Genomic DNA, 24,836 nt, shown 5'->3' with positions numbered 1-24,836 from the left:
AGGCCTAGTACATACCTACTTTCCTATAAAAGCAGTGTTCGCTTCTGGAATACTGAAGAGGCCATGCCGATGCTTATTTAGTGATTTCAGGAAAGAGGGGAATTAAATTTTCATCAGCCTGTAAACATTTGTGCTGTTTGAGTCTTCTGCTAACAGAAGGTTGAGATAAGGCAGGCTATCGGTCTGCCCAAACTGTTTGTTTGTTCTCATGACCTGCAGTCTCTAACATAGTCCCACTCAGAGGGATGAAAGTTTAGAAATGTGAAAGCATCACTCAACAGCAAATGAACAAAGGGCCTCAGAAGACAATTATCTGTCATTAACCTTCATTAAACTAATAAAGGAAGAGAGACAGAAAGCATTAGAGGGAAAATTGTTGGTATGGTTTTAAACAGCAAGCATTAGTTGTTGAGTCAGTTGTTTTCAGGCAATATGTGCAATTGAGATGTGAAGAATGATTTTCTTTTCCTCTATCTGTCTCTCTTGATAACATCTGTGTTTAGGGTTTCCGAATTACCTGAACCTTTTGACCCTTAACTCTGCTGCGTTGGTCAACTTGTAAACATTTATTTAAAATTGTAAAGGTTCACCCTGAGTGCACCGTGTAACTTGATTTACTGGAAATAAATATATTATCCATTTTGGTCATCATTAACTTCATTTGCTTTATTGATCTGCTCCTAGTGGAAGGGAGTAATAAAGATGATATTGATTCTTTTTTCCCCCTTGCGTTATTTGCCACAGGGCAATTTTATTAATTTTTAGTTTTATTGCCAGCTTTTTAATTTTTTTTTTCCAGACAAAGCTTTTGGTGTGTGAAATCAATAAGGCCGAGTGGAGTATGGAGGAAAAGAAGCAGATTATTCGCTGCCTGGTGCCACTCCTCGAGGAGCGACAAGAATTGAGAAAGATCTGGGTGGCAAGGTAAGGCTTGCATTCAGAGTCATCAAAAATATTTGTGGTAACCATTGTTACCAGTGGTGCATTTTTGTTTAACAGCACCCATTCCATCATGGGGGGGAAAAAAAATCAATAAAGTGATAAATGATATTTTTGTGTGAAGGAGACTTTGGGGTGGGTGGGGAATCGAAAACTGGCCACTGATACCTTTCCTTGCATTGAACGTTTCAATCAAAGGCGTTAACCGCCATTAAAGAAATGATTTTACATTTCAAAATGCTGAAGAGCTTTGAAGAGGCTTAGCAGCAGCTAAGCAGTTGTTTTAAGCTTAAGCCAAGGGAGAATCTGAAATGTGGTTTTACTAACCGTCTTGAAACTCTGCTGGGATGTTTGTCCCCAGTGGCTGATACACCTATGACCCTTTTCCGTTTGATGTTTTTTGCAACTGAGTGAGCCATCTTGAACATGTGAAGCACAGGAGTAGCTCCAACAGATTGTTACCACACACCTCAGTTTACCTCATCAAAGCGTTAAGGTGACATTTAGTTACGAAGCTGAGGCGACCCGTGTCATTTGAACTGAAAGACTTAACAATGGTATCTATCAACTACCCAATGTTGAAAGCTATAAAACATTTGCTGCAATATCTCCATGCCACTCGAGCAGATATCAGGCCAAGTGTCGTTACACGGAAAAGTAAGTGCCAAAGCAAAAATGATTACATTTGTGTTTAAAAAAAAAATCAGACTGTTGTCATACCAATTTATTTTCACTGATGAAGGGGATCAGCTGGATTTGATAAGAGCACCCTTCAACCTCACACTTCTGAATGTGTTGAAGTGACTACATTGCAAGACGTAAAGGCTGCAGTTTATTTGCCAGAACATAACTTCTGATGGGCAATCTGTTATAGCTGTTCAAGAGCTGCTCAGGCCATTTGAACCGAACATTCTTGACCTTTTGCAGAGTAAAGGTCGTCACTTGGTCAATAAAATATGAGAGGTGTTACGGATGGCAAGCTAACATTAAAACTGCCAGCTGTGAGATTTTCAAACACGTTTGTCTGCCTGTTTCCGTGTGTGAACTGCTGAGACTGGTAAGGTCAGAATACAATAATGAAAATTATTTGCAGATTACACCGACGCTTTGCCACATTAACGCAATAAACATGCTGAATGCTTATTGAGGCACGATGCATTGGGCTTGATAAATGGACTGTAAAGATGCCCATCTGGCTTCTAGGCTGCCTTTTTAGGGGAGGACAGATTCAGAAAAAAGGCTTGGTGGATGCAGATCTACTGACCCATAATGAATCAAAAGTATAGATTAAGTTGAAAAAGTGAGAGGAGAAGGGGCCGGTAGAGTTGAGGATGAATATATGATGAATGGGAGAGGGAGGTTCACATTGTGATGAATAGGATGAGATTAATTGTAGGACGGCAGCCGATGCTTAAGCAAAGAGCTCAGCCTTAAAGTGCTGAGAATGAAGCTTGGCTCTAAATGAAGATGTCGGACGTTTAGTTGTTCAGCTCGATGTTCAGCTGCCCGCAAAGCCCTCTGACCCGAGTGCATTTTAAGTTATACTGGATCCCCTTTGTTTGCAGTGACCCCTTTGTGCTTCCCTACCTCTGTTCTTCACCTGTGTCACTTTTGTCTGCTGGCTCGGAAATAAATCGGGCCTGCGCTGAATAGTTGTGGGTCCTTCTCCAGACAATAGAAACACTGTTTGATTAAATGCTACATTTTAACAGCCACCGGTTGTTGTTTGATTCCTCCAGAACATTTTCCTCTTGTTGTCTCCTCCTTTTGAATCCTTACACCTCCTCCTTTTCAAGGATAAATAGGATACTTTCTTCTTCATTATTCACACTGATATGTGCAATGGTGAAGGACAATGGGGTGGATTTTTTAAAACTAAGCTGTAAGATTTTTTTGGAATTCACAAGAGGAAACAAAAGCGATAAATCGGCCGACTACTGAAAATGATGAAGTAAAAGCCTGGGATTCAGAAAGCTGAGACTTTATAGAAAAGAATTAGGAGTGTTAGTGTAGAGGTGAAAAGAGCTTCTGTCTGCTTTGCTAAAATTAATTGTGCAGAGAAGTCTAATGAAAGCAGCTTAGTAAAAAGAACAGTTGTTCCTCGTTCATTACTAATGAGATTTTTCATTAAGTTAAATTGCTATTGGCTCGCTGAAAGGCAAAGTAAGGCTCTAAGCCCTGAATGGACAAGTCTAGCTGGCTTACAAAGCACCTAAGGAGCCAAGTACAGGTATTTGGAAATAATGTCGGGCTTGTCGACAGATGTTCAGGAGATCGTGTTGGTTAGACTCATATTTCTCTTGCAGGCAGAATATGCAATGTACGTCAGCCCAGGTGCAAGGTGGTCTTGCCAATAAAGTGTCTCCTCCCAGCTCCGAAGCACATACCCACATCAGGGTGCGGGGGGCTGTAATTAACACTCGGAAGGTTTAAGCTTTACTGGAGTGACGTGTGCAGTAATGATAGTGTTAGCTTCCTTAATTTCCCAGTTTCATCATCAATTATACCATGTGTTCCATCCAGTTGGTGCTACCCTCCCATTGTTAATTATAACCTACAAGACTGTTACAGTTAATTTTATGGCAAGCATATTGTCTCTTCAAGGCTCTCGAGCAGCTCATAAATTATCTTGAAGGTGAAATGTAACTTGGGGAAATAGTTATGAAAATTCCATCCATCTCGCTTAGGAGGCGCAGCTGCTACTGTCAGCTGCATTGCCACTGCATTGTGAAGGAATTATGGTGGGTCAGGCCTAGGAGGCAGGGCCCGGGCTGTCACCGCAGAGGAAGCCTGTCCTGGCCCTGTCAGACATGCACCTTCTGCCTATCCCCTGTGGCCTCTCTTTTCAAGCAGTAAAAGGCAGGCTGTGCAGGTGTATGGTCCCAGAGCTGTCTGTGTTCATTATTTAACAGAACCGTCTTGAGGTAGGCAGGTACGAAGACCTTTTTCCACACGGCTGTCAGATCGCGGAGTTGAGAAGTAGATAAGTTGTTAAACGCCACCATACCCAACTCGTCCCTGCCCTCCCTGAGTCAAAAACAGTTAAAAGATCCGGTTTGAATTTTAATCGAATTATGTTATCAAATGTAAGTAAATTATGTTACCAAATTTAAATTGGAGCTGTGTAGGAAAGAACTGCGGATGCTGGTTTACACCAAAGATAGGCATGAAATGCTGGAGTAACTCAGCAGGACAGACAGCATCTCTGGACAGAAGGAATGGGTGACGTTTCGGGTCAAGACCCAAAGGTCTGAAGAGAGAGTCTGAAGAAGGGTCTCGACCTGAAACGTCACCCATTTCTTCTCTCCAGAGATGCTGCCTGTCCCGCTAAGTGTCTACAGCATTTTGTGTCTAAAGTTCAGAGATACTGTTCTGAACATTCTTAAACAGTGATCTTTGAATTTTCTAAAACTTTTTTTTGTGTTTACTTTATCTTCTTGTTTAGGTATTGTTTTGTTATCATGGTAGAGCATATCCACATGTTTACCCCAGCTGCATAACACACTTTTTTAACATTTCTGTTGGGCTAAATCTACATCAGTCTATTTCTCAAAGAATCTGTGCGTGTACAGTGTTCTCTCAACTGTCAAAGATATAATTTTTTCAGAAACTAAAGTTGAGGAAATCCCTGTTCTCTGAATGTTTACATCAAGCATAGTAGAAAGTCAAAGATAGACGCCAAAATCTGGGGTAACTCAGCGGGTCAGACAGCATCTCTGGAGAAAAGGAATAGGTGACGTTTCAGGTCGAGACCCTTCTTCCCCGAAACGTGATCTATTCCTTTTCTCCAGAGATGCTGTGTGACCAGCTGAGTTACTCCAGCTCTTTATGTCTATCATTGGTTTAAACCAGCATCTGCAGTTCCTTCCTACACAGGGTAGAAAGTCAAAGTGCCCAGGCATCCACCAGACCTACTGAAGGCACTGCAGAGCAGGTTTGATACAGTGTGGGATTTCCATTCCATGCTCTGTCAAACTGAAGCAACCTGAAATTACAGGCACCAGGGAATCTGATATTATTACCCTCCTGTGATAACTTGGGGCCCGATTCCAGGCCTGCCTGGCCAAGTTAGTATTGCTGCAAAGCATACATTAAGCAGGCAACATCGATGCACACCACCAGCCCACATAACACACCGAAGTAGCCATTCTTCATGGAATCCAACTATCAAGTGCTGCTGGGGTGAGCTCGATTCTGTCCTCAGTTCACCTCGTAATCACTTGGAAGCAAAGGGCTCCCGAGATCGCAATTAAAGACTGATTTCTGACCTTTATGCTTAACATCGTACTGGATGAAGGATCCTGACCCAAAAACATTGACTGAGCGTTTTGCCAAGAGGGTTCAATTGTCAAATGTACCAGAAACAGAACAATAAAATTCTTACAGGCACGCGAAACGATAGCACAACAAATAAATATACCATAATTAATAAAACATAGAAATGAATAATCAGTGATACGAGGGAAACCAGGCCGTATGTACAAAACCAAAGAACACAATGCAACCAAGTAAAATGGATGAAGGAGAGCCAGTGGATGTAGTGTATCTAGACTTTCAGAAAGCCTTTGATAAGTTCCCACGGGAGATTGTTGAGCAAAATTAGAGCACATGGTATTGGGGGTATTGACATGGATAGAGAATTGGTTGGCAGACAGGAAGCAAAGAGTAGGAATGAACAGGTCCTTTTCAGAATGGCAGGCAGTGGAGAGTGGAGTGCCACAAGGCTCGGTGCTGGGGCCGCAACTATTTACAATATATATCAATGATTTGGATGATGGAATTAGAAGTAACACTAGCAAGTTTGCTGATGACATAAAGCTGCGTGGCAGTGTGAACTGTGAAGAGGATGTTAAGGAGGTTGCAGGGTGACTTGGACAGGTTGAGTGAGTGGGCAGATGCATGGCAGATGCAGTATAATGTAGATAAATGTGAGGTTATCCACAAAAACAAGGAGGCAGATTATTATCTCAATGGTGTCAGATTAAGTAAAGGGGAAGTGCAACAAGACCTGGGTGTCCTTGTACACCAGTCACTGAAAGTAAACTTGCAGGTACAGCAGGCAGTGAAGAAAGCTAATGGCATGTTGGCCTTCATAACGAGAGGATTTGTGTATAGGAGTAAAGAGGTCCTTCTGCAGTTGTACAGGGCCCTGGTGAGACCACATCTGGAGTATTGTGTGCAGTTTTGGTCTCCTAATTTGTGGAAGGACATCCCTGCTATTGAGGCAGTGCAGCTTAGGTTTATGAGGTTAATCCCCGGGATGGGGGAACTGTCATATGAGGAAAGATTGGAAAGACTGGGCTTGTATTCACTGGAGTTTAGAAGGATGAGAGGGGATCTCATAGAGACCAGAACCAGGGGCCACAATCTAAGAATAAAGGGGAGGCCATTTAAAACTGAGGTGAGAAGAAACTTTTTCACCCAGAGAGTTGTGAATTTGTCGAATTCTCTGCCACAGAACGCAGCGCAGGCCAATTCACTGGATGAATTTAAAAGAGAGTTAGATAGAGCTCTAGGGGCTAGTGGAATCAAGGGATATGGGGAGAAGGCAGGCACGGGTTACTGATTGTGGATGATCAGCCATGATCACAATGAATGGCGGTGCTGGCTCGAAGGGCCAAATGGCCTTCTCCTGCACCTATTTTCTATGTTTCTATATATTTCTATGGCCACGGTGTTGTGGGTCTTTGATGACATTAGCTGTCTTCTTGAGGCAGCATCTCCCATAGTTGATGGGGAGGTCAATATTGGTGGCACCGTCTACCACTTTCTTCAGCCGCCTCCTTTCCTGGATGCTCAAGATATCCAACCAGGCCAAAGTGCGACCATTCAGGATGCTCTCCAATGTACAACTGTAGTAGTTCCATGGAGTATTTGACCGCATTCCAAAACTCCTCAAAGGAAGTAGAGGAGCTTTCTAGGTAGTAATATGAAGTAATGGCTTGTGAATAAGCCCGACCACAGCTGCTGAATGTGCATCTGATCCTCCATTTTAGACAATGCACATCTCGGCTTTCCCAATAGGGCAACAGGGTGGCATAGCGGTAGAGCTACTGCCTTACAGGGTTCGATCCCGACTACAGGTGCTTGTCTGTACGGGGTTTGTACGTTCTCCCCGTGACCTGCGTGGGTTTTCTATGAGATCTTCCCACACTCCAAAGACGTGCAGGTTTGTAGGTTAATTGGCTTGGCATAAAATGTTAGTTGTCCCTGGTGTGTGTAGGATAGTGTTAGTGTGCAGCGATCGTTGTTCGGTGCGGGCTGGGTGCGAAGAGCCTGTTTCTGCGCTGTATCTCTAAACTAAACTGAACTTAACAAGGTCATACCCAGACTTCTAATATGATCCTGTATTGTCAGATTGGAATGCCCAATGTCTAGTCCTCAATAAACTGTAAACCTCATGATTCCTCTCACAAATGGTACCTGATCTGCTGAGTTCCTCCAGCTGCTCTCCTATTTCAATACCACACTAATTGTTTTTAAATTTATAATGTGAATAATTGAAAAGAGTGCAAAGTGTTTGTTGTCGACAGCGTGATATTTTGATGTAATTATATGTTTTTCCAAGGCAGGATACAAAAAGTGCACACTTCAGAAACATAAACAATAATTGGAAAGTGTATTCTAAGGTTGTGGCTCTCAAATTAGGCATCACTTTAGACTTTAGAGATCAGCACCCAAACAGGCTCTTCGGCCCACCGAGTCCGCGCTGACCAACGATCACCCCGTACACACTATCCTACGCTCTAGGGACAATTTACAATCTTTACCGATGCCAATTAAGCAACAAACCTGAACGTCTCTTTGGAGGGTTTAGGAAGAAACCGAAGCATCCGGACAAAATCCACGAGGTCACAGGGAGAACGTACAAACTCCCTACATACAGCACCCATAGTCAGGATCGAACCCGGGTCTCTGGCGTTGTAAGGCAGCAGCTCTGCCGCTACGCCACTGTGCGTACGTTCAACGTATTGTCCACTCAACTTTTTGCAAACCTATCCCATCGGCTAAAGTGAGTACACAAGGAAGCAGGAGCATATAATAACAGTTAATATTGTTTTGGTGTCTTTGGAGCCTATAATTAGGCATTGCTGACGGATGATGTAATATTTTGTAAGCACCTGAGCACACAAACTCCACACAGGCAGGACCCGTAATCAGGATTGAAAGTGGGTCTCTCGCGCTGTAAGGCAGCAACTCTACCGCTGCAGAGGAGAGGGGGAGGGGGAGAGGGAGGGGAAGTGGGGGAGGAGAGGGTGCTCCACCAATGCAGGAGAGGTTTGGGCCCAACGGGTCTAGTTGGTCTAGTAACTATTAAAACAGAGTTATCAGTGCCTCTATCTCTGATAAGGAAATATTGCTGAAGGTTTTTTTCAGCTGCATCAATGAAACAATGCAAACTTCAATGACAGGTGGATGTAAGGGGGCATAAAGATCAAAAAGAAAAAAAAATCAAACCTTAAAAAATGGTTGAGGAGAACCAGGCTTGATGCAGATGGAAGATGCAGACAAATCGCTCACGGCAAGAAGTCGCATATGATAGGTGAGACACTTGTTCTGCCAGTGTACAGAGACATAGTTTAGCTTAGACTTGGCAGTGGCCCAGCGAAAATAGTTAATATGTTTTCTTTGTGGAATGTCACTGTGAAGCACAGGATGTACCGGATGCCGGAAGATATCAAAGTTCAAGTTTTGCACAAAATTAAACATTTTGTGTTCGTGATATTCAGTCTGTAGCTCAATGAAGCTATCGATGTTACTAACTATGCTCAGTTAAAGGTCGACATTGCATTTGCCCTTTCTAATACAACGTCCAGATTATAATTGCTAATGTCCAGAAATCAACATCATCTGTCCCGATGATTATTTTACGGCTTATGCTGTGCAATTGCTACTGTATTCAGGTGAAATTCTACTTCACAGTTACTACAGTATTTAACATGAAATATTATCAGCAATAGTAACAGTAGTGCTGGCCTTTAAATGATGTGAAGAAATTGGCGCAGCGGTAGAGTTTCTGCCTTACAGCGCCAGAGACACGGGTTCGATCCTGACCACGGATGCCATCTGTATGGAGTTTGTACATTCTCCATGTGACCGCGTGGGTTTTCTCCGGGTGCTCTGGTTTCCTCCCACACTCCAAAGATATACAGGTTTGGAGGTTAATCGGCTTTGCTAAAATTGCAAATTGGCCCTAATGTGTAGAATAATGCTAGTGTACAGGGATTGCTGGTCGGCACAGGCTCGGTGGGCGGGAGGGCCTGTTTCCATGCTGTGACTCTAAATTAAACAAAACAATGGTAAATTCACATTAAATTTGAAGTGATTGTATATAAATGTAAGAATGTATTTCATTTTAAGGGATTTCCTCATATTTTTGTTGAGTTAAGGGGATCACTGTTCTGTAGATTCTATGATTTACATGAGATGGCTCACTAGATAAATTGGAGTGCAATTAATATTCTAAACTATAGATATTGTAAAGAATAATTTGGAGAAATGGAGGATGTTTGAAACTATTTGAGCTGAATTGATTTCCCAGTCAAAGACACGAGGTGAACTAGTTTGTGGACACAAGGAACTGCAGATGCTAGAATTTGAAGTCTGAAGAAGGGTCTTAACCTGAAAGGGTCTTAACCATATCCTCCAGAGATGCTGCCTGACCCGCAGAGCTACTCCAGCACTTTGTGAAGTAGTTTGGGTTGTATTAACAAATGACCAAAATTAGGATCCCTTGATCGCATGTTCTGCTTATATACATGTATATATACACACACACACACACACACACACACACACACACACACACACACACACACACACACACACTATATACACACACATACATATATATATATATATATATATATAAAATGTACTAAATATTCTACCATATTTCATAAAAAGAGAGAGAATCTTGACCATGATAGATAATATTTAAAAATTATTAAGGTGTTATTATTAAAGAGTAATTAAGCAACAAATTTTGAATTCCAATGTTTTTGGTGGTCACGGGACGTTTGAAGTCAGTGCAATAAAACCACTTGGCAAAGTCTTCAGATTCTTATGTTGCCCCAGGTGCATTGGCATCAATAACCTCGGGTGCAAACAGGGATTAGAAATATTTGAACATTGGTCAGGATGATGAGCAAGTCATTGGACATTGGTGAGGTTCAACGAGAATGAAAGTGCCTGTGTGGCATTTACTTAATTCCGTTAAAATTGCAAACGTGAATTAGCGATATCAGATCCAACCTGGTGAAAGAATAAGTGAAGAATATGACTTGTGACTGGGCCGAAAGTGACCTTGCTCCGTCCAAATTCAATGCACGGGTTAATGACAGAGGGGGAGGTAAGGAAACGAAACATCATTAAAGGCAGTCATAAGGCAGTTATATGTCCGGTACGTAAACAGACTAATTTGTTTATGGAGCGTGCAATGATAAGCCAAATTGACTTGCCATTCCTTATGTGCTAATGATTACTTAAGCCAAGAGATTCAAGAATCAAGAGTGTTTAATTGTCATATATACTGAAATTCTTACTTGCACCAGTTTAACAGACCCGTCAACACAATACACACTGATAAATATAATAATGAAAAAAACCAAAAAACTGATAACCGTTAAGTGGAAAGTGCAACCAAAGACATATTACATATCATAACCAACCAATTACATATTCTGTGTAGGAAGGAACTGCAGATGCTGGTTTAAACCAAAGATAGACGCAAAAAGCTGGAGTAACTCAGCGGGAGAGGCAGCATCTCTGGAGAGAAGGAATAGGTGACATTTCAGGTCAAGACCCTTATTCAGAAGTTACTCCAGCTTTTTGTGTCAATCTTCAATTACATATTCTGTTGTGCTGCAACAATTAACAATGACATTATTCTAACTCGGACAAATGCAATAAAACACTCTTGACTCTTGGCACAATCCATAGAAGTTCATAGTCGCTGAGGTTAGTGTAGTGTTCAAGAGCCTGAAGGTCCCTCAGAAGACAGCGCTTGAGGATGAAAGGCTGTGGTGTTGATGAGGAGCCAATCTACTGCATCCATCAGAGATTCACATCAACATTGCTCATAATCTCCTCTCACTGATGAGAAATTGTTTGCAGCAACTGGACAAATTTACTGTGCACCTGATGTGAGTGATCTGCAGGGCTTCGTAAGATGGCACCTCCGAAGAAGCCCTAATGATAAATGAGAGGTCATCCTGCCGTACAAATATTGCCCATGTCCTGGTGTCTCGACAGCGTGACAGCGTGCGGCTTCCCCAACTCAGATTTAGTCAAAGGAACCTGGAAGAGAATTTCATTTGGAAAAAATGTTGAAACATGTTTAACGACAGATTCCGAGATCAAACATAAATATGTGTAAAAAGCTCACATTCTAAAATAGCACTGTATGCGAGTTTTTAACAAACTCACATATTGCGGCATTGAAAGAACAAATTTGAAAATTGTCGTATATACTAATGGTTGTAATAAGTGCCCCAGGGTGTTCCATCTGGAATGGGGAACCTGGTGCTGATTAAAGCACAAGCTTGCACCTCATGCTTTCATCATCCTTCTCTGCCCTATTCCAGCTCAAAATAATGGTGGAACTGGTTTTGGCTGATAAAACATTAAAAAAAAAATTAAATCTTTAGTTTTCTGATTTCTGGGAAAATACCAAAGTCAAATAAAAAGCTACAAATAATTATCTCATGAAAAGAAAAGAAAATGAGGGTGCTTATTTAATATTGAAGTTTTCTTAAAGAAAACTCTAGTGCTTGGAGCTTTGTAAAACTTTTATAGATTTTCTTTTGGACATTTTAGAAACTTTTTATTCCATGACTTAACCCTGATGGGAAACCGGTGTTGCATTTTTTAATACAAAGTTAGATCATTCACTTGATCTCCCAAAGTTGACTGCAGCCACATTTTCCATTGCTTCTTTGAGGACGTTGAGCTAAGCAACCCCTTATTTCTGTCAAATAAATATGTAATTGTATCCTCTCTTTACATAGCTACCCTGAGAATGCTGTTGTAAAACAAGTTTTATATTTAATTATGTGACCAAAGGAGTAGCCATTTTCATTTGATAATAGTTGGTGACACTTTCAAATAGTTCATTCAACAATTGGAAAGAGACATTTACCAACGTTGCATGAATAAATGAGTCTTTCCTGAAATATTTCATTTGCGATGTTGGTAAATATTTTTTATCCTCTCTTGGCCTCCTTCATCCATTTCACTGCACTTCAGTTCATGTGGTCTTTTCCCAGGTCTTTGCTAATACCAGTTTTGAATAGGTCTCACATGTACTTTGGCTTTTATAGACTTTCTCGTTCTCCTGCTTTTGGTATTGCTCCCACAACTGGATTTCAAGATTATAGGTAAGAGCATCATACCAGGGGTTGAGCCCTTAACTAAGCTGGCACTTCAGTGACTTTGGACTGGAGGATGCACATTGCCGGAGACAAATGATATGGTCATTTCAGATAGAGATACATGGAACTGTAGATGCTGGTTTACAACAAAAAAAAGACACAAAGTGCTGGAGTAACTCAGCAGGCCAGGCGGCATCTTTGGAGAACATGGAAAGCTGACCTTTCAGGTCAGGACCCTTCTTCAGACTGATAAAGTAAATTCAGCTTAGGTTCTGCAGTTGCAACCTGGTGATCAAAGAAGCAAGTGAAAGGAGAGCGGATGATTCTCCAGTTCTGATCAGATCCGTAGATGGACACAAAGTGCTGGAGTAACTCAGCGGGACAGGCAGCATCTCTAGAGAAAACGGATAGTGATGTTTCGGGCCGGTCATCTGCAGTGCTCTGTTTCCACTGATCAGATCCATCTTTTCCTTCAACCAACACCAACTAAAAACTGATGAACCTACAGCTTGGCCACTCGCTTAATTGCTTGTTGTGAGACAGGCTGCATGATGCCTCCAAACAGTCTCAACACTTCAAAAACCATGTTATTCCACGACACACTTTGATATACTCAGAGCTAATTGGGTACATCAATGATATTTGATTATATTTTCCAAATACAGGTTGCAAGAAATCTTAAACCTGTACGATTCTATGATTAAACAGTTCCAATTCATGTTTATATGTACTAGCAGTTAAGACTACGAAACATGCTATACATTTTTGTTTACATAAATCAGATCCTCCGCCATAAAGAAGGATGCAGGATTGAAATGAATATCCTCGGCACTAGATCCCACTGAGCCACATTTCCATAAATGAGAACATGGGCACATTTTCTTGTCAGTTAGACTCCAAAGGAAAAGTTCACCCACTGTATCACTGAACGTGCATGACTTGTCATTTTGAAATACCTGTTTTATTCCCCTTTGGGGAATTACACTGTCTCTATCAGATACAGGAGCCAAACAATCAGTACAGTAAGTAACAGAGCAGTTTGGATTTCATCATATATATATAATTAGCTGAGATGAAAAGGGAGCTTCTGGCTTCAGTTCAATTTTGTGCTGGTCAGAAGCAACGAGAAGACCTTTAACTTCAAATTCTGTCATTAAGAAATCTGTCTCCTCTTTAGACTTAGGGAAAGTGGCATTTCTGACAGAACTGTAAACAGATGCGAGCATTGTTACTAATGACAGGTGATTATAAGTGGCATGGGTGCCAGGGTAATTAAACCATTCCGTGACAGCAGCATTTGGTGCTGTGGTATTCCTGCATTAGAATAATTGTTGCAGCACATTTTCACCTGCTAGGCCACAGCTTCGAACATCATTAATTTTGTACTGGAACATGGTGCCTGGAGAAACGGACTCGGGCTCATTTTCCGCGACACTTCTGCTGGGTGCCGGGGGTTCTTCAGTCTTGTGGCAGCAGCTCTGTCAGCGTTATATGACAAGAAGCATTTTGCAGTAATGACAAACAGCGGCTGTGACTGACAGGATCACTGAGTGAATTGAGCAAGTTCAATTACCAGCGAAAGAGAAGTAACCTGGGATAAAACCAAATGGTCCAATTGTGCTCGGTTCTGACCCTTTGACTTCCAATCTTGCTGTAGCAAAGCAAGCAGGCGATACCTTTACCATCCCTAAGTCACGCTGATAAAACTGTTTAGGTTTTCTTGTTTGAAATAATCCGACCGCTGTATGTTTGCAAAGTGAAACACAGATCGTAAAACAAAAGGCAGTGGCACCACTCTATCTCTGCTGTCCTGCCCACAGAAAGTGGTGTATTGTTATTCTCCTGAAGAATTTATCTGGGACCTAGTTTCCAGAAATCAATACAAGATAAATGATTGTTCTCTGAACTTCCCCTTCCTACTGTGAGGGTTATATTGCTGTCATTCACCTGGAGCCTAGCTGACGCCAGTGTAATGGGGAAGCTTGCTGTCGAGGGTATCTTCTCTTTCTGTTGTCATTCTGTGCCTTTCCTTCTACGTTCATTTTGAACCTGATGCCTGAAGCTTTAGATAAAGTTATACTAAGGAGCTTAATTAAACTGTCTTAGTTTGTTCTCACTCAACTGCCTTTACGATATCATTTAACTTGCAGACATTCTTAACTACTGCAACATGTCTATGACAAGAAAGGTAAAATGAATTTTTAAAAAAAAATTACTGTATATATTAGCACTTTTCCTAATGCCCAGAAAATCCACTAGCTTTGGAAATGCTCTTCAAAATTATTATTTTTGTTCAACTGCAATAGTCTTGAAAGCGTAATATAAAGTCAAACTGCAGATGCCGATTTTATGGGAAAAGAGCACAAAGTGCTGGAGTAACTCAGGCAGCATCTCTGAAAATATCTTGGTAATATCCATTCTCCTTTCACCCCAAGACCGCTCCCCTTTCTTTCACCACCCACTCCCCTCCCCTGAACTCTGGCTGACCCTGCACCAGTTTCTCCCCTCCACTCCATCTGCAACCCCACCAATGGCTACACAATCCACAACTTTCACCTCCTTGAACCACTGCAGTCCGCCTGGTGACGAGGCTTCCTGATGTTGGGGAGGCAGTTCCAGGGTTTAGGCACAATAATGATGAAGGCAAGGCCATACATTCCTGACTCTCGGTCTGAAGAAGGGTCTCGACCTGAATCGTCACCCTTTCCTTCTCTCCGGAGATGCTGCTTGTCCCACTGAGTTTCTCCAGCATTTTGTGTCAATCTTCCATCTTAAGCTTGCTCCACAATGGTATGCAAGCCATGACCTCAAAGAGTGGGTCTGTGGTAGAGCCATTCTCAAACAAGTCTACATCATTGCCCCAATATTTTGATGGAGTAGCCTTTTGATGGGTAGAGTGGCCTAATTCTGCTCCTAAGTCTAATTCTTTTCTGGTCTTAAGAGTCAGGAAGTTATGTTGCAGCTTTATAGGACTTTAGTTAGGGTGCATTTGGAGTATTGTGTTCAATTCTGGTTGCCCCATTGCAGAAAGGGTGTGGAGGCTTCAGAGAGGATGCACAAAAGGTTTACCAGAATGCTGCCTGAATTAGAAGGCATTAGTTGTGAGGAAAGGTTGGATAATCTTGGATTGTTTCTCTGGAGTGTCGAGGTTGAGGGGAGACCTGATAGAAGATTATAAAAATATGAGAGACATAGACAGAGAAGACAGTTAGAACCTTTTTCCCAGGGTGGACAGGTCAAAGACTAGTGGGCATAGCTTTAAGGTGAGAGGGGAAAAGTTTGAAGGAGATGTGTGGTGCATGTTTTAGTGGGTGCCTGGAAGGTGCATGGTGCAGGGAGATATGATCGTGGCATTTAAGAGGCTTATAGATAGGAACATGGATATGCAGGGAATAGTGTGCAGGGATTAGAGGGACATGGATCATTTACAGGTAGGGGGGGGATTAGTTTAACTTGGCAGGTAGTGTGAATTGTGAGGAAGATGCAATAAGGCTGCAGGGTGACTTGGACAGGTTGTGTGAGTGGGCGGATACATGGCAGATGCAGTTTAATGTAGATAAGTGTGAGGTTATTCACTTTGGAAGTAAGAATAGAAAGGCAGATTATTATCTGAATGGTGTCAAGTTAGGAAGAGGGGATGTTCAACGAGATCTGGGTGTCCTAGTGCATCAGTCACTGACAGGAAGCATGCAGGTACAGCAGGCAGTGAAGAAAGCCAATGGAATGTTGGCCTTCATAACAAGAGGAGTTGAGTAAAGGAGCAAAGAGGTCCTTCTACAGTTGTACCGGGCCCTGGTGAGACCGCACCTGGAGTACTGTGTGCAGTTTTGGTCTCCAAATTTGAGGAAGGATATTCTTGCTATTGAGGGCGTGCAGCGTAGGTTCACTAGGTTAATTCCCGGAATGGCGGGACTGTCGTATGTTGAAAGGCTGGAGCAATTAGGCTTGTATACACTGGAATTTAGAAGGATGAGGGGGGATCTTATTGAAACATATAAGATAATTAGGGGATTGGACACATTAGAGGCAGGAAACATGTTCCCAATGTTGGGGGAGTCCAGAACAAGAGGCCACAGTTTAAGAATAAGGGGTAGGCCATTTAGAACGGAGATGAGGAAGAACTTTTTCAGTCAGAGAGTGGTGCAGGTGTGGAATTCTCTGCCTCAGAAGGCAGTGGAGGCCAGTTCGTTGGATGCTTTCAAGAGAGAGCTGGATGGAGCTCTTAAGGATAGCGGAGTGAGGGGGTATGGGGAGAAGGCAGGAACGGGGTACTGATTGAGAGTGATCAGCCATGATCGCATTGAATGGCGGTGCTGGCTCGAAGGGCTGAATGGCCTACTCCTGCACCTATTGTCTATTGTCTATTGTCTATCATGTTTGGCGTAGACACCGTGGGCCAATGGGCCTGTTCCTGTGCTGTACTTTTCTATGTTCAATGTTCTACTTACCTGCAAATGATGAACTATTTCCTCAGTGGGGAATCTTAGCTTCGACTTTCCACAGCCTGCTCTGCACTGTTGGGATTAGATTTATAAATGAAATCAAGATAGAAGCAGTATCCTACAGATATCATCAAATTCATGAAAGACTTTGAACATTAGAGCACTTCCTGATTTATGAATGAGCTCAGTGGTATGTTGCTTAGACTTTAACATTTTGATTGCTAGCAAGTTTATTTCTCTTGTTCAGCCAGCTCATAGAAGACAATTTGTAATATTCCTGATAGAATGATTTGCAGAGAATTTATCTTCCAAATCAGTAATAGTCCTTCACTTAAGACACGAGAGCAAATTCTTATTCATTCCTCCACTTCTATGGTACAGAAGCTGTCCAAATGTATTTGAGTCCTCATAATGTAAGATTTTGGTCAGATTTGCTCTTGAGATGATCATTGGCAAAGTTTTAATTTTATGCTTGGTTTTTAAAGCGAAGAACATTGATTCCACCATTCAACTGTGATGTAAACTCTCTTCATTATATCTCCAGAACACAATGACTTAGAGCCGTGGTTGAGGGAGCTCCTCAAAGTGTTAAGGGATAGCCCATATAGGCCCCAAGCCTGCTTTGTTGTTTTGTAACATCACAGATTATGTGTGAAGTCAACAAACGAATGGCCAATCCTCAACTGCCATCTAACTTTCTCACCTTTAACCCATATCTATTGATATTGTTAAATCTCCAAGTACTTATCGACAACCTGCAAACATACCCAATGATGGAGCTTCAACGGCAACCTGGTAGAGAATGCCAAAGACTTTGAAATACCGTTCAACCATTTCATAGGGAAATGTAGGGAATGGAGGGATATGGATCATTTGCGGGCAGAAATGGCTTGTCCTGGCATCATGTTTGGCACGGACATCATGGACTGACGGGCCTATTCCTGTGCTGTGCGGTTCTGTGCTCTATATTCTACCATTCAATAGGTCCTCTCCATTTAAAATATCGCTTTTTAGATTATCACCAAAGATAAATGACGTCATATTTCTTCCATTACATAGCAATTCCCACTTGATCAATCAGTCCATCTTCTTTGCAGACTAATTGCATGCATCATGTTAGTCTCTTTGTGCTGATGTGGGTCCAATGTCATATGTACTTATGCACTTTTGCTCCACAAGAGTTTTTATTCATTGCACAAGAAACAGTGTCAGTTGCAGGAAGCGGGTATAGTTTGTCTAAACCTCAGTAATTTGACGACATTGATGAAACTACTGTCAATTTTTAAACTAACATGGAGGATCCAAGGCCTTAATAGCAAAATGGAGAACCCCTCCCCCCCCCACCTCCGGCCCGCCCACCGCCCCCCCCCCCCCCCACCCCACTCTCCACCTCACTGCACTATTCAAAGGAATCATTAATTCCTTGAAGGCTATTTATTGATGATCGGTATGAAAAGGTTGTCAAAGCAGCGTGTAAAGACCATGGTTTGTGAAGTTTACAAGGAATACAGTAGCAGGAACAAAAGCAAGATGCTCCCAGATACAAGTGCGTTATTTGCTAGAAACCTAGGAGCGTGAGATAGAATCAGTTTGTAGGAAAGATCACAACCCAAAACATCACCTGTCCATGGGAGAACAAAGGGGGGGGGGGCGAGAGGGGGTGTATAGAGATACAGCACGGAAATAGGCCCTTCGGCCCATCGGGTCCGCGCCGACCAGCGATCCCCGCACATCTAGGGTGGGGGGGGGGGGCACTCTAGTTTAGAATCCTCTGCCCAGGGGATAAATCTGCCTTTGTTTGATTATTTGTTCCGGTGAAGGCGCTGTGTACACGGCAGCCAGCCAACAGTCGCTTGTCTTTTTCTTTTTGTTTTCACATTTAATTTCAAGTTTTTATGTAAATGTTATCGTATCGTGTCATTTTCCAGAAATGCTGCTTGACCCGCTGAGTTACTCCAGCACTTTATCTTCTTCTTTTTTTGTAAACCGGCATCTGCAGTTCCTTGTGCCTTCTATTATAAATTACTGTTTAGATCAAGGTGGGCCTTCGGCTTTTAAACTGTTGGCTTTCGCTGGAGCAAAGGTGCTGGCATCATCTCCCACTGTTGTATGAGGGAGGTCATAAATACTCTATATTCCAGGAGGGTAGAACTCATCTTGTTCACCTTTGGTCAAGAGCATCAGCCAGATCCCGATGACTTGCTATTCTTGCTATTGAGGACGTGCAGCGTAGGTTCACTAGGTTAATTCCCGGAATGGCGGGACTGCCGTATGTTGAAAGGCTGGAGAAATTAGGCTTGTATACACTGGAATTTAGAAGGATGAGGTGGGATCTTATTGAAACATATAAGATAATTAGGGGATTGGACACATTAGAGGCAGGAAACATGTTCCCAATGTTGGGGGAGTCCAGAACAAGGGGCCACAGTTTAAGAATAAGGGGTAGGCCATTTAGAACGGAGATGAGGAAGAACTTTTTCAGTCAGAGAGTGGTGAAGGTGTGGAATTCTCTGCCTCAGAAGGCAGTGGAGGCCAGTTCGTTGGATGCTTTCAAGAGAGAGCTGGATAGAGCTCTTAAGGATAGCGGAGTGAGGGGGTATGGGGAGAAGGCAGGAACGGGGTACTGATTGAGAGTGATCAGCCATGAATGGCGGTGCTGGCTCAAAGGGCTGAATGGCCTACTCCTGCACCTATTGTCTATTGTCTATTGACTCAGCTTGTCTTCACATTGCAGACACCTCTTGTGAACTCTGAGATGTATTGCAATTCAAAGGAGTAGTACCACTACACGAATGCTACTTTGTGAACGTGTACTTTATGCCGTGATACTCACTGCCAGGCAAAGTTAAAAAGATATCAGGAACAGGGCGTCACGGTGGCGCAGCAGTTGAGTTGCTGCCTTACAGCGCCTTACAGAGACCCAGCTTCGATCCTGACTACAGGTGCTTGTCTGTACGGAGTTCGTACGTTCTTCCCGTGACCACGTGGATTTTCTCCGGGTACTCCGGTTTCCTCCCACACTCCAAAGATGACAGGTGTGTAGGTTAATTGGCTCTGGTAAAAATTGTGAATAGTCCCTACTGTGTAGGATAGTGCTAGTGTACAGGGATCGCTGGTCGGTGTGGACTCAGTGGGCCGAAGGGCCTGTTTCTCTAAGAGTGCCTAATCTCCAAACTAAACTAAATGAAACTAAATCCCATGCTTATATAGTTACAAATATCATTATCCCATTGCATTTCTACGTTTTTGTTTATTTTCTTAAAATGTTGGTGATTTTATATTTATTAATTGATGGTTCCTAATTAGTTTTGAAATGAAGGGGGCATGGCTTAACTGGTGGTTTGAGATTTTTCCAGCTATTTTGAGGGTGGGATTTCTCCTGATGACATCCTTGCCAGTAAGGATCAAAACCAATACTTAGTAGCTAATTGACACCTATTTGGAGTTTTCGGGACTTTTTCCTTCGATCAATGCCAAATTCCTGTGGTTAACTGCTGGCAGGGAACGCAAGGCCTGTATTTTCCAGAGCTTGCCCTTGCGATCATGTTAGCATTTAAAAATGGCTAAGATTTACACTCTTGCGTGATACTTTACTGCAAGATTGCTTTTGAATTTGGTTGTGACATTTAACATACAGAGTCAATTACAAATACACAAGAAATGGTGTTTAAGTAATCAGCGAGATTCTCTCCAATGACGTGCAGAATTTGCTGTGTGCCTTTACTTAAATGGCACAAATGCAGAGATGATCCTCAGGAAGATGATTGTGGAAAGTACATAACTCTGCAGCTACGCGTCCTTATAGATTTTAGCTGTCAGCTGGGTGGAAGGAGCAATAATTTACAGATCTCAGAAGCTCACTGCACTTCAACTTCATCTTCAATGTGAATGATATTTATGGTTTGAGATTAACAGCCCAGAATATTTAAAACATAAATCAATTTTCCAAGAATTTAGAATAGTTACTTAATAAACACCAAGGAGGAGATTATCGTAGAAAAAATATATTTTCACCATAACATCTGATGAAAACATTGATCACTTTTATATATATATTTTTAAAACAGATGAAAATTATTTATTTTTGCAACACTAACGTTCCGGCCTGTGGCATTGTGCAGTATTTTACAGATAAAGATGTGCTGCTAAATCCTCTGCAATAGTTTATGATGAGTAATAGATCTTTTAACAAGTAATGGGAAATAAGGCACAAAATGCTGTAAAGTCGAGCAGGCCAGGCAGCATCTGATGAGAGGGCATTGAAAGGGTCTCGACCCGAAACATCGCCCATTCCTTTCCTCCAGAGATGCTGCCTGACTCGCTAAGTTCCTCTAGCTTTTTGTGTCTATCTTCGGTTTAAAACAGCATCTGCAGTTCCTTCCTACACTCTTCCTTTCTTTTCTTTCTCTCTCTGCAGATGCTGCCTGATCACTTGAGTATCCCCAGCATTTTCTGTTCCTTTTCAGATTTCAGGGATATGTAGCATTTTGCTTTTTATTTTAGAAAATATTGGAAAATCTAGGTCTATGTAATGATATAACCAAGTTTCATGAATGTGTTTACTCAATTCCCTTAGATTGCATATTTGTAACACTGTTCTCCTGAACCCAAGGGGTGTAAAATATGAGTGCGAGGTTACACACCAATAATAGTGTACGTGCATCGTACGCATTTCTGAAATTCAGTTCTATTCCAACTAAAGATACATTTCTAATCCCTACACTCACAGCAGACACACCTGACGGGGAACATTTTACATGTGATAAACAAACTTCCAAACTTTCCAAGGTCATCACTTAGCCCAAGAGCAACATTCGTTTTAAGGAGTTCATGGTGACAGGTTCCCTGCCTTCCAATCCAACTGCGGACAAGTGAGATTATGAGCCTGTTAATTACTACAAGAGATCACTTAATGTTTAGAAAGTAGGTAAATAGTTCCTCCATATGCTCCCTACTTTGGATGATTTGTTGAGCTGACATTTTTGTATTATAATAGAGATTAATAACTATCTCAATTCATATGGAAGAATTAGGAAGCACCTGTGTGAAACACATTTTCCTTAAGTCTCTGTTAAAAAAGTTAGTTATCTTTAACATCTCTAGGGCAACATTTTAAAATGTTTAATATCTTAAGATTTGTTTTTTACCACAGATTTTAAAAAGCACATCAAGAAATGTCACCAGTTTTCAGGAATGTCCATTGTTTTATTCGTTAGTATTTAACTTTTCCCGTTGTATTTTCACCCATTTGTTGGGTCTGCACATGAAGTATTATGGCTTAATATTAATGATTCGCAGATAAATTGTTTTACATCTGATCTGATTGTTATGGATATTTGCCACTGCCCAAAAGATTTGTCCTGGACCAGCTACATCGAAGCTGTGGCCAAGACTGCACACCATGCCTCAACTTCCTTAGTAGGCTTAGGCTGTTTGGCAACCCTCACCTCGTTCTACACCCCGTAGAAAGCATTTTATCGGGGTACATCACAACATGGTTTGGGAACAGTTCCATCCAAAACCGCAAGAAACTGCAGAGAATTGTGGACAGAGTCCGGACCATCACACCAACCAACCTCCCTTCCACCATCATAATCAAGGACAAGTCTCACCCCAGTCATTCCCTTTACTTCCCATCCCCATCAGGCAAGAGGTGCAGAAGTTTGAAGACGCATACCTCCAAATTCAGGGACAGTTTCTTCCCAGCTGTTGTCAGGCAACTGAACTCGTCATCTAGAGTGCAGTCATGACCTCCCATCTATCTCATTGGAGACCTTTGAACTATCTTTGATCGGACTTTATCCGGTGAAGGGTAGGTGATAAAATTGTTCTAATTTGTTTCATTGGGTTGTTTAAATTAATACTGACTAACTAATTAATTTATTGCATCGTATGGGAGGCACATTCCCAATCTCGTTGTACCCCTCCCTGTACAATGACAATAAAGATACATTGTATTGTATTGTATTGTATCTTCACTAAATGTTGTTCCCTTTATCCTCATCTGTGCACTGTTGACAGCTTGATTGTGATCATGTATAGTCTTGTCTTTGACTGGGTACCAAGCAAAAGTCTGAACGTGACAAGAGCAAACTAAACAGAACTAACGGAAGCTGGCAATAAACTTGAACACTTGCCAGTAACCGTGGTGAGCAGTAAACCACAAAAAAAGACAGTAGACGGGATTGCAATTTAGTTCTTGCCTGTGAAGGGTAGGTGATAGAATGCTGGAGTAACTCAGTGGGATAGGCAGCATCTCTGAATGGAGAGATGACCAGTCTGAAGAAAGGTCTCGACCCGAAACGTCCTCCATTCCTTCTCTCCAGAGATGCTGCCTGTCCTGCTGAATTACTCCAGCATTTTGTGTCTATCTTCGGTGTAAACCAGCATCTGCAGTTCCTTCCTGCACAATGGGAGGTGATGCTCACGTGTAAAGGGGAATAAGAGTAACCGATATTTGGGAGAGATGGGGAGAAGCAGTAAACACGTTTCATTACTTGCGTTCATCTTCTTTTGTGAAATCTTAAGAACAATTATCTAGGTTTGCTGCTTAGGCAGGAAGGAGATGAAAGCATTCTATTGGTGTGCTGAACATGAATCTAAATGACAGAAGCTGGATGCGTTGAATAACTTTTCCTCGTTCTTGGCTCCTTGTGTTCCTATGTAATATTAATGCCATTTTGAATCTGTAAACAAGACATCCAATCTTAAATTCTGTGCAGTAGTGCCAATGATACCAGAGGGTTATATTTCATTTATATGACAGTGTGCAGCATAGTTTGTGCTCTTTCATTGGTCTTATCTGTGGTTTTCAGTCTCGTCATTGTTGTCAAGATATTTTGTTTCAAAATATTAAGATGGTGCTGATATAATTAAATTTATCAATGTTTTAACCTGCGGTTATAATTGCTTTCAGAGGATTTGTACTTTAATATGGAAGCTCTAAATAGTTTCTGGTCAGTCAGTGCATCAACAAAAGGCTTAAATATGCAACCATAATGTGTAAGCTCTCATTACTTGTATAGATGCTATAAGGCACAATTACACACCTCGTCTCATATTTTTTTAAGAGAGCATTTTAAGTGCCTGCACAGCGGTAGAGTTGCTGCCTTCCAGTGCCAGAAGTCCAGGTTCGATCCTGACTATGGATGCCCGCTGCACGGAGTTTGTATGTTCTCCCTGTGACCCGCGTGGGTTTTCTCCGAGTGTCCCGGTTTCCTCCCAGACTCCGAAGACGACAGGTTTGTAGGTTAATTGGCTTGGTAAAATTGTAAAATTGTCCCTAGTGTGTGTGTAGGATAGTGTTGGTGTGTTGGGTTCCGCTGGTCGGCACAGACTCGGCGGGCCGAAGGGCCTGTTTGTGCACTGTATCTCCAAACTAAACTAAGCTAAACTAAACTAGTGAATTACAGCTCACTACAACTTTATGGCAGTTTGGGTAATGAAAACTCGTCCTTGTACGGGGTTCACAAATTACTACCCAAAAAATTTAATTGCGAAATAAAATGGAATTCATGTGAAAACATTACGATGGCGGCATCTTGCCTTTCTTTCCAAATGGCAAACAGAGTCTCGATCGGCACTGACAAACGATGAATGTGTGCAAATGAGTGATGAAAAACCTCTTGACTCCATAACAAAGTTGGCCAGATGGATTTTGGAAATGCAATAAAAATCAATCAGAAGTTACAATTAAATAAACTGTCTGTATTGCCATTTTATTTAATTTATTTGCAGGCCCCAGGTAAGGAATAGATTCTGTTTTTATAAATGTCCATAAGTCAATTTAATCTGTAAGTTGAAAAATACACCAAAATCACTCTATAGCTCCATACCTCCACAGTATTGTAATGAATGACATCAAAAGGAAAGAAGACAAATAAGAAAGAACAATTACTAAAAGTGGAGAGAAAGAGGAAACTAGTTCTGCCGTTTGTAAGAATGAATCTAAGTTGGACTTTTGAATTTAATAATGTTGTGGGAGCTCGTCTGTACGTAGGCATGCTCATAAACTGGGTGTTTGTAACCTAGGGACGGTTCGTAATGTTTTCACATGAATTCCATTTTATTTCGCAATTAAATT

At 41.8% G+C, this 24,836-nt stretch overlaps 1 protein-coding gene across 1 annotated transcript in view; it reads left to right on the top strand.

Moving 5' to 3' along the window:
* Positions 1-24,836, top strand: part of fto (FTO alpha-ketoglutarate dependent dioxygenase) — a 274,627-nt gene that overhangs the window by 102,400 nt on the left and 147,391 nt on the right. The window contains exon 8 of the mRNA XM_078401633.1: positions 800-924. Coding sequence (XP_078257759.1) covers positions 800-924 — 125 coding nt within the window. The remainder of the gene's footprint in view (positions 1-799; positions 925-24,836) is intronic.

This window comes from Rhinoraja longicauda, chromosome 6 (genome assembly GCF_053455715.1).
Source record: "Rhinoraja longicauda isolate Sanriku21f chromosome 6, sRhiLon1.1, whole genome shotgun sequence".
Taxonomy (NCBI): Eukaryota; Metazoa; Chordata; class Chondrichthyes; order Rajiformes; family Arhynchobatidae; genus Rhinoraja; species Rhinoraja longicauda.
This window is presented reverse-complemented; position numbering and strand designations above follow the sequence as displayed.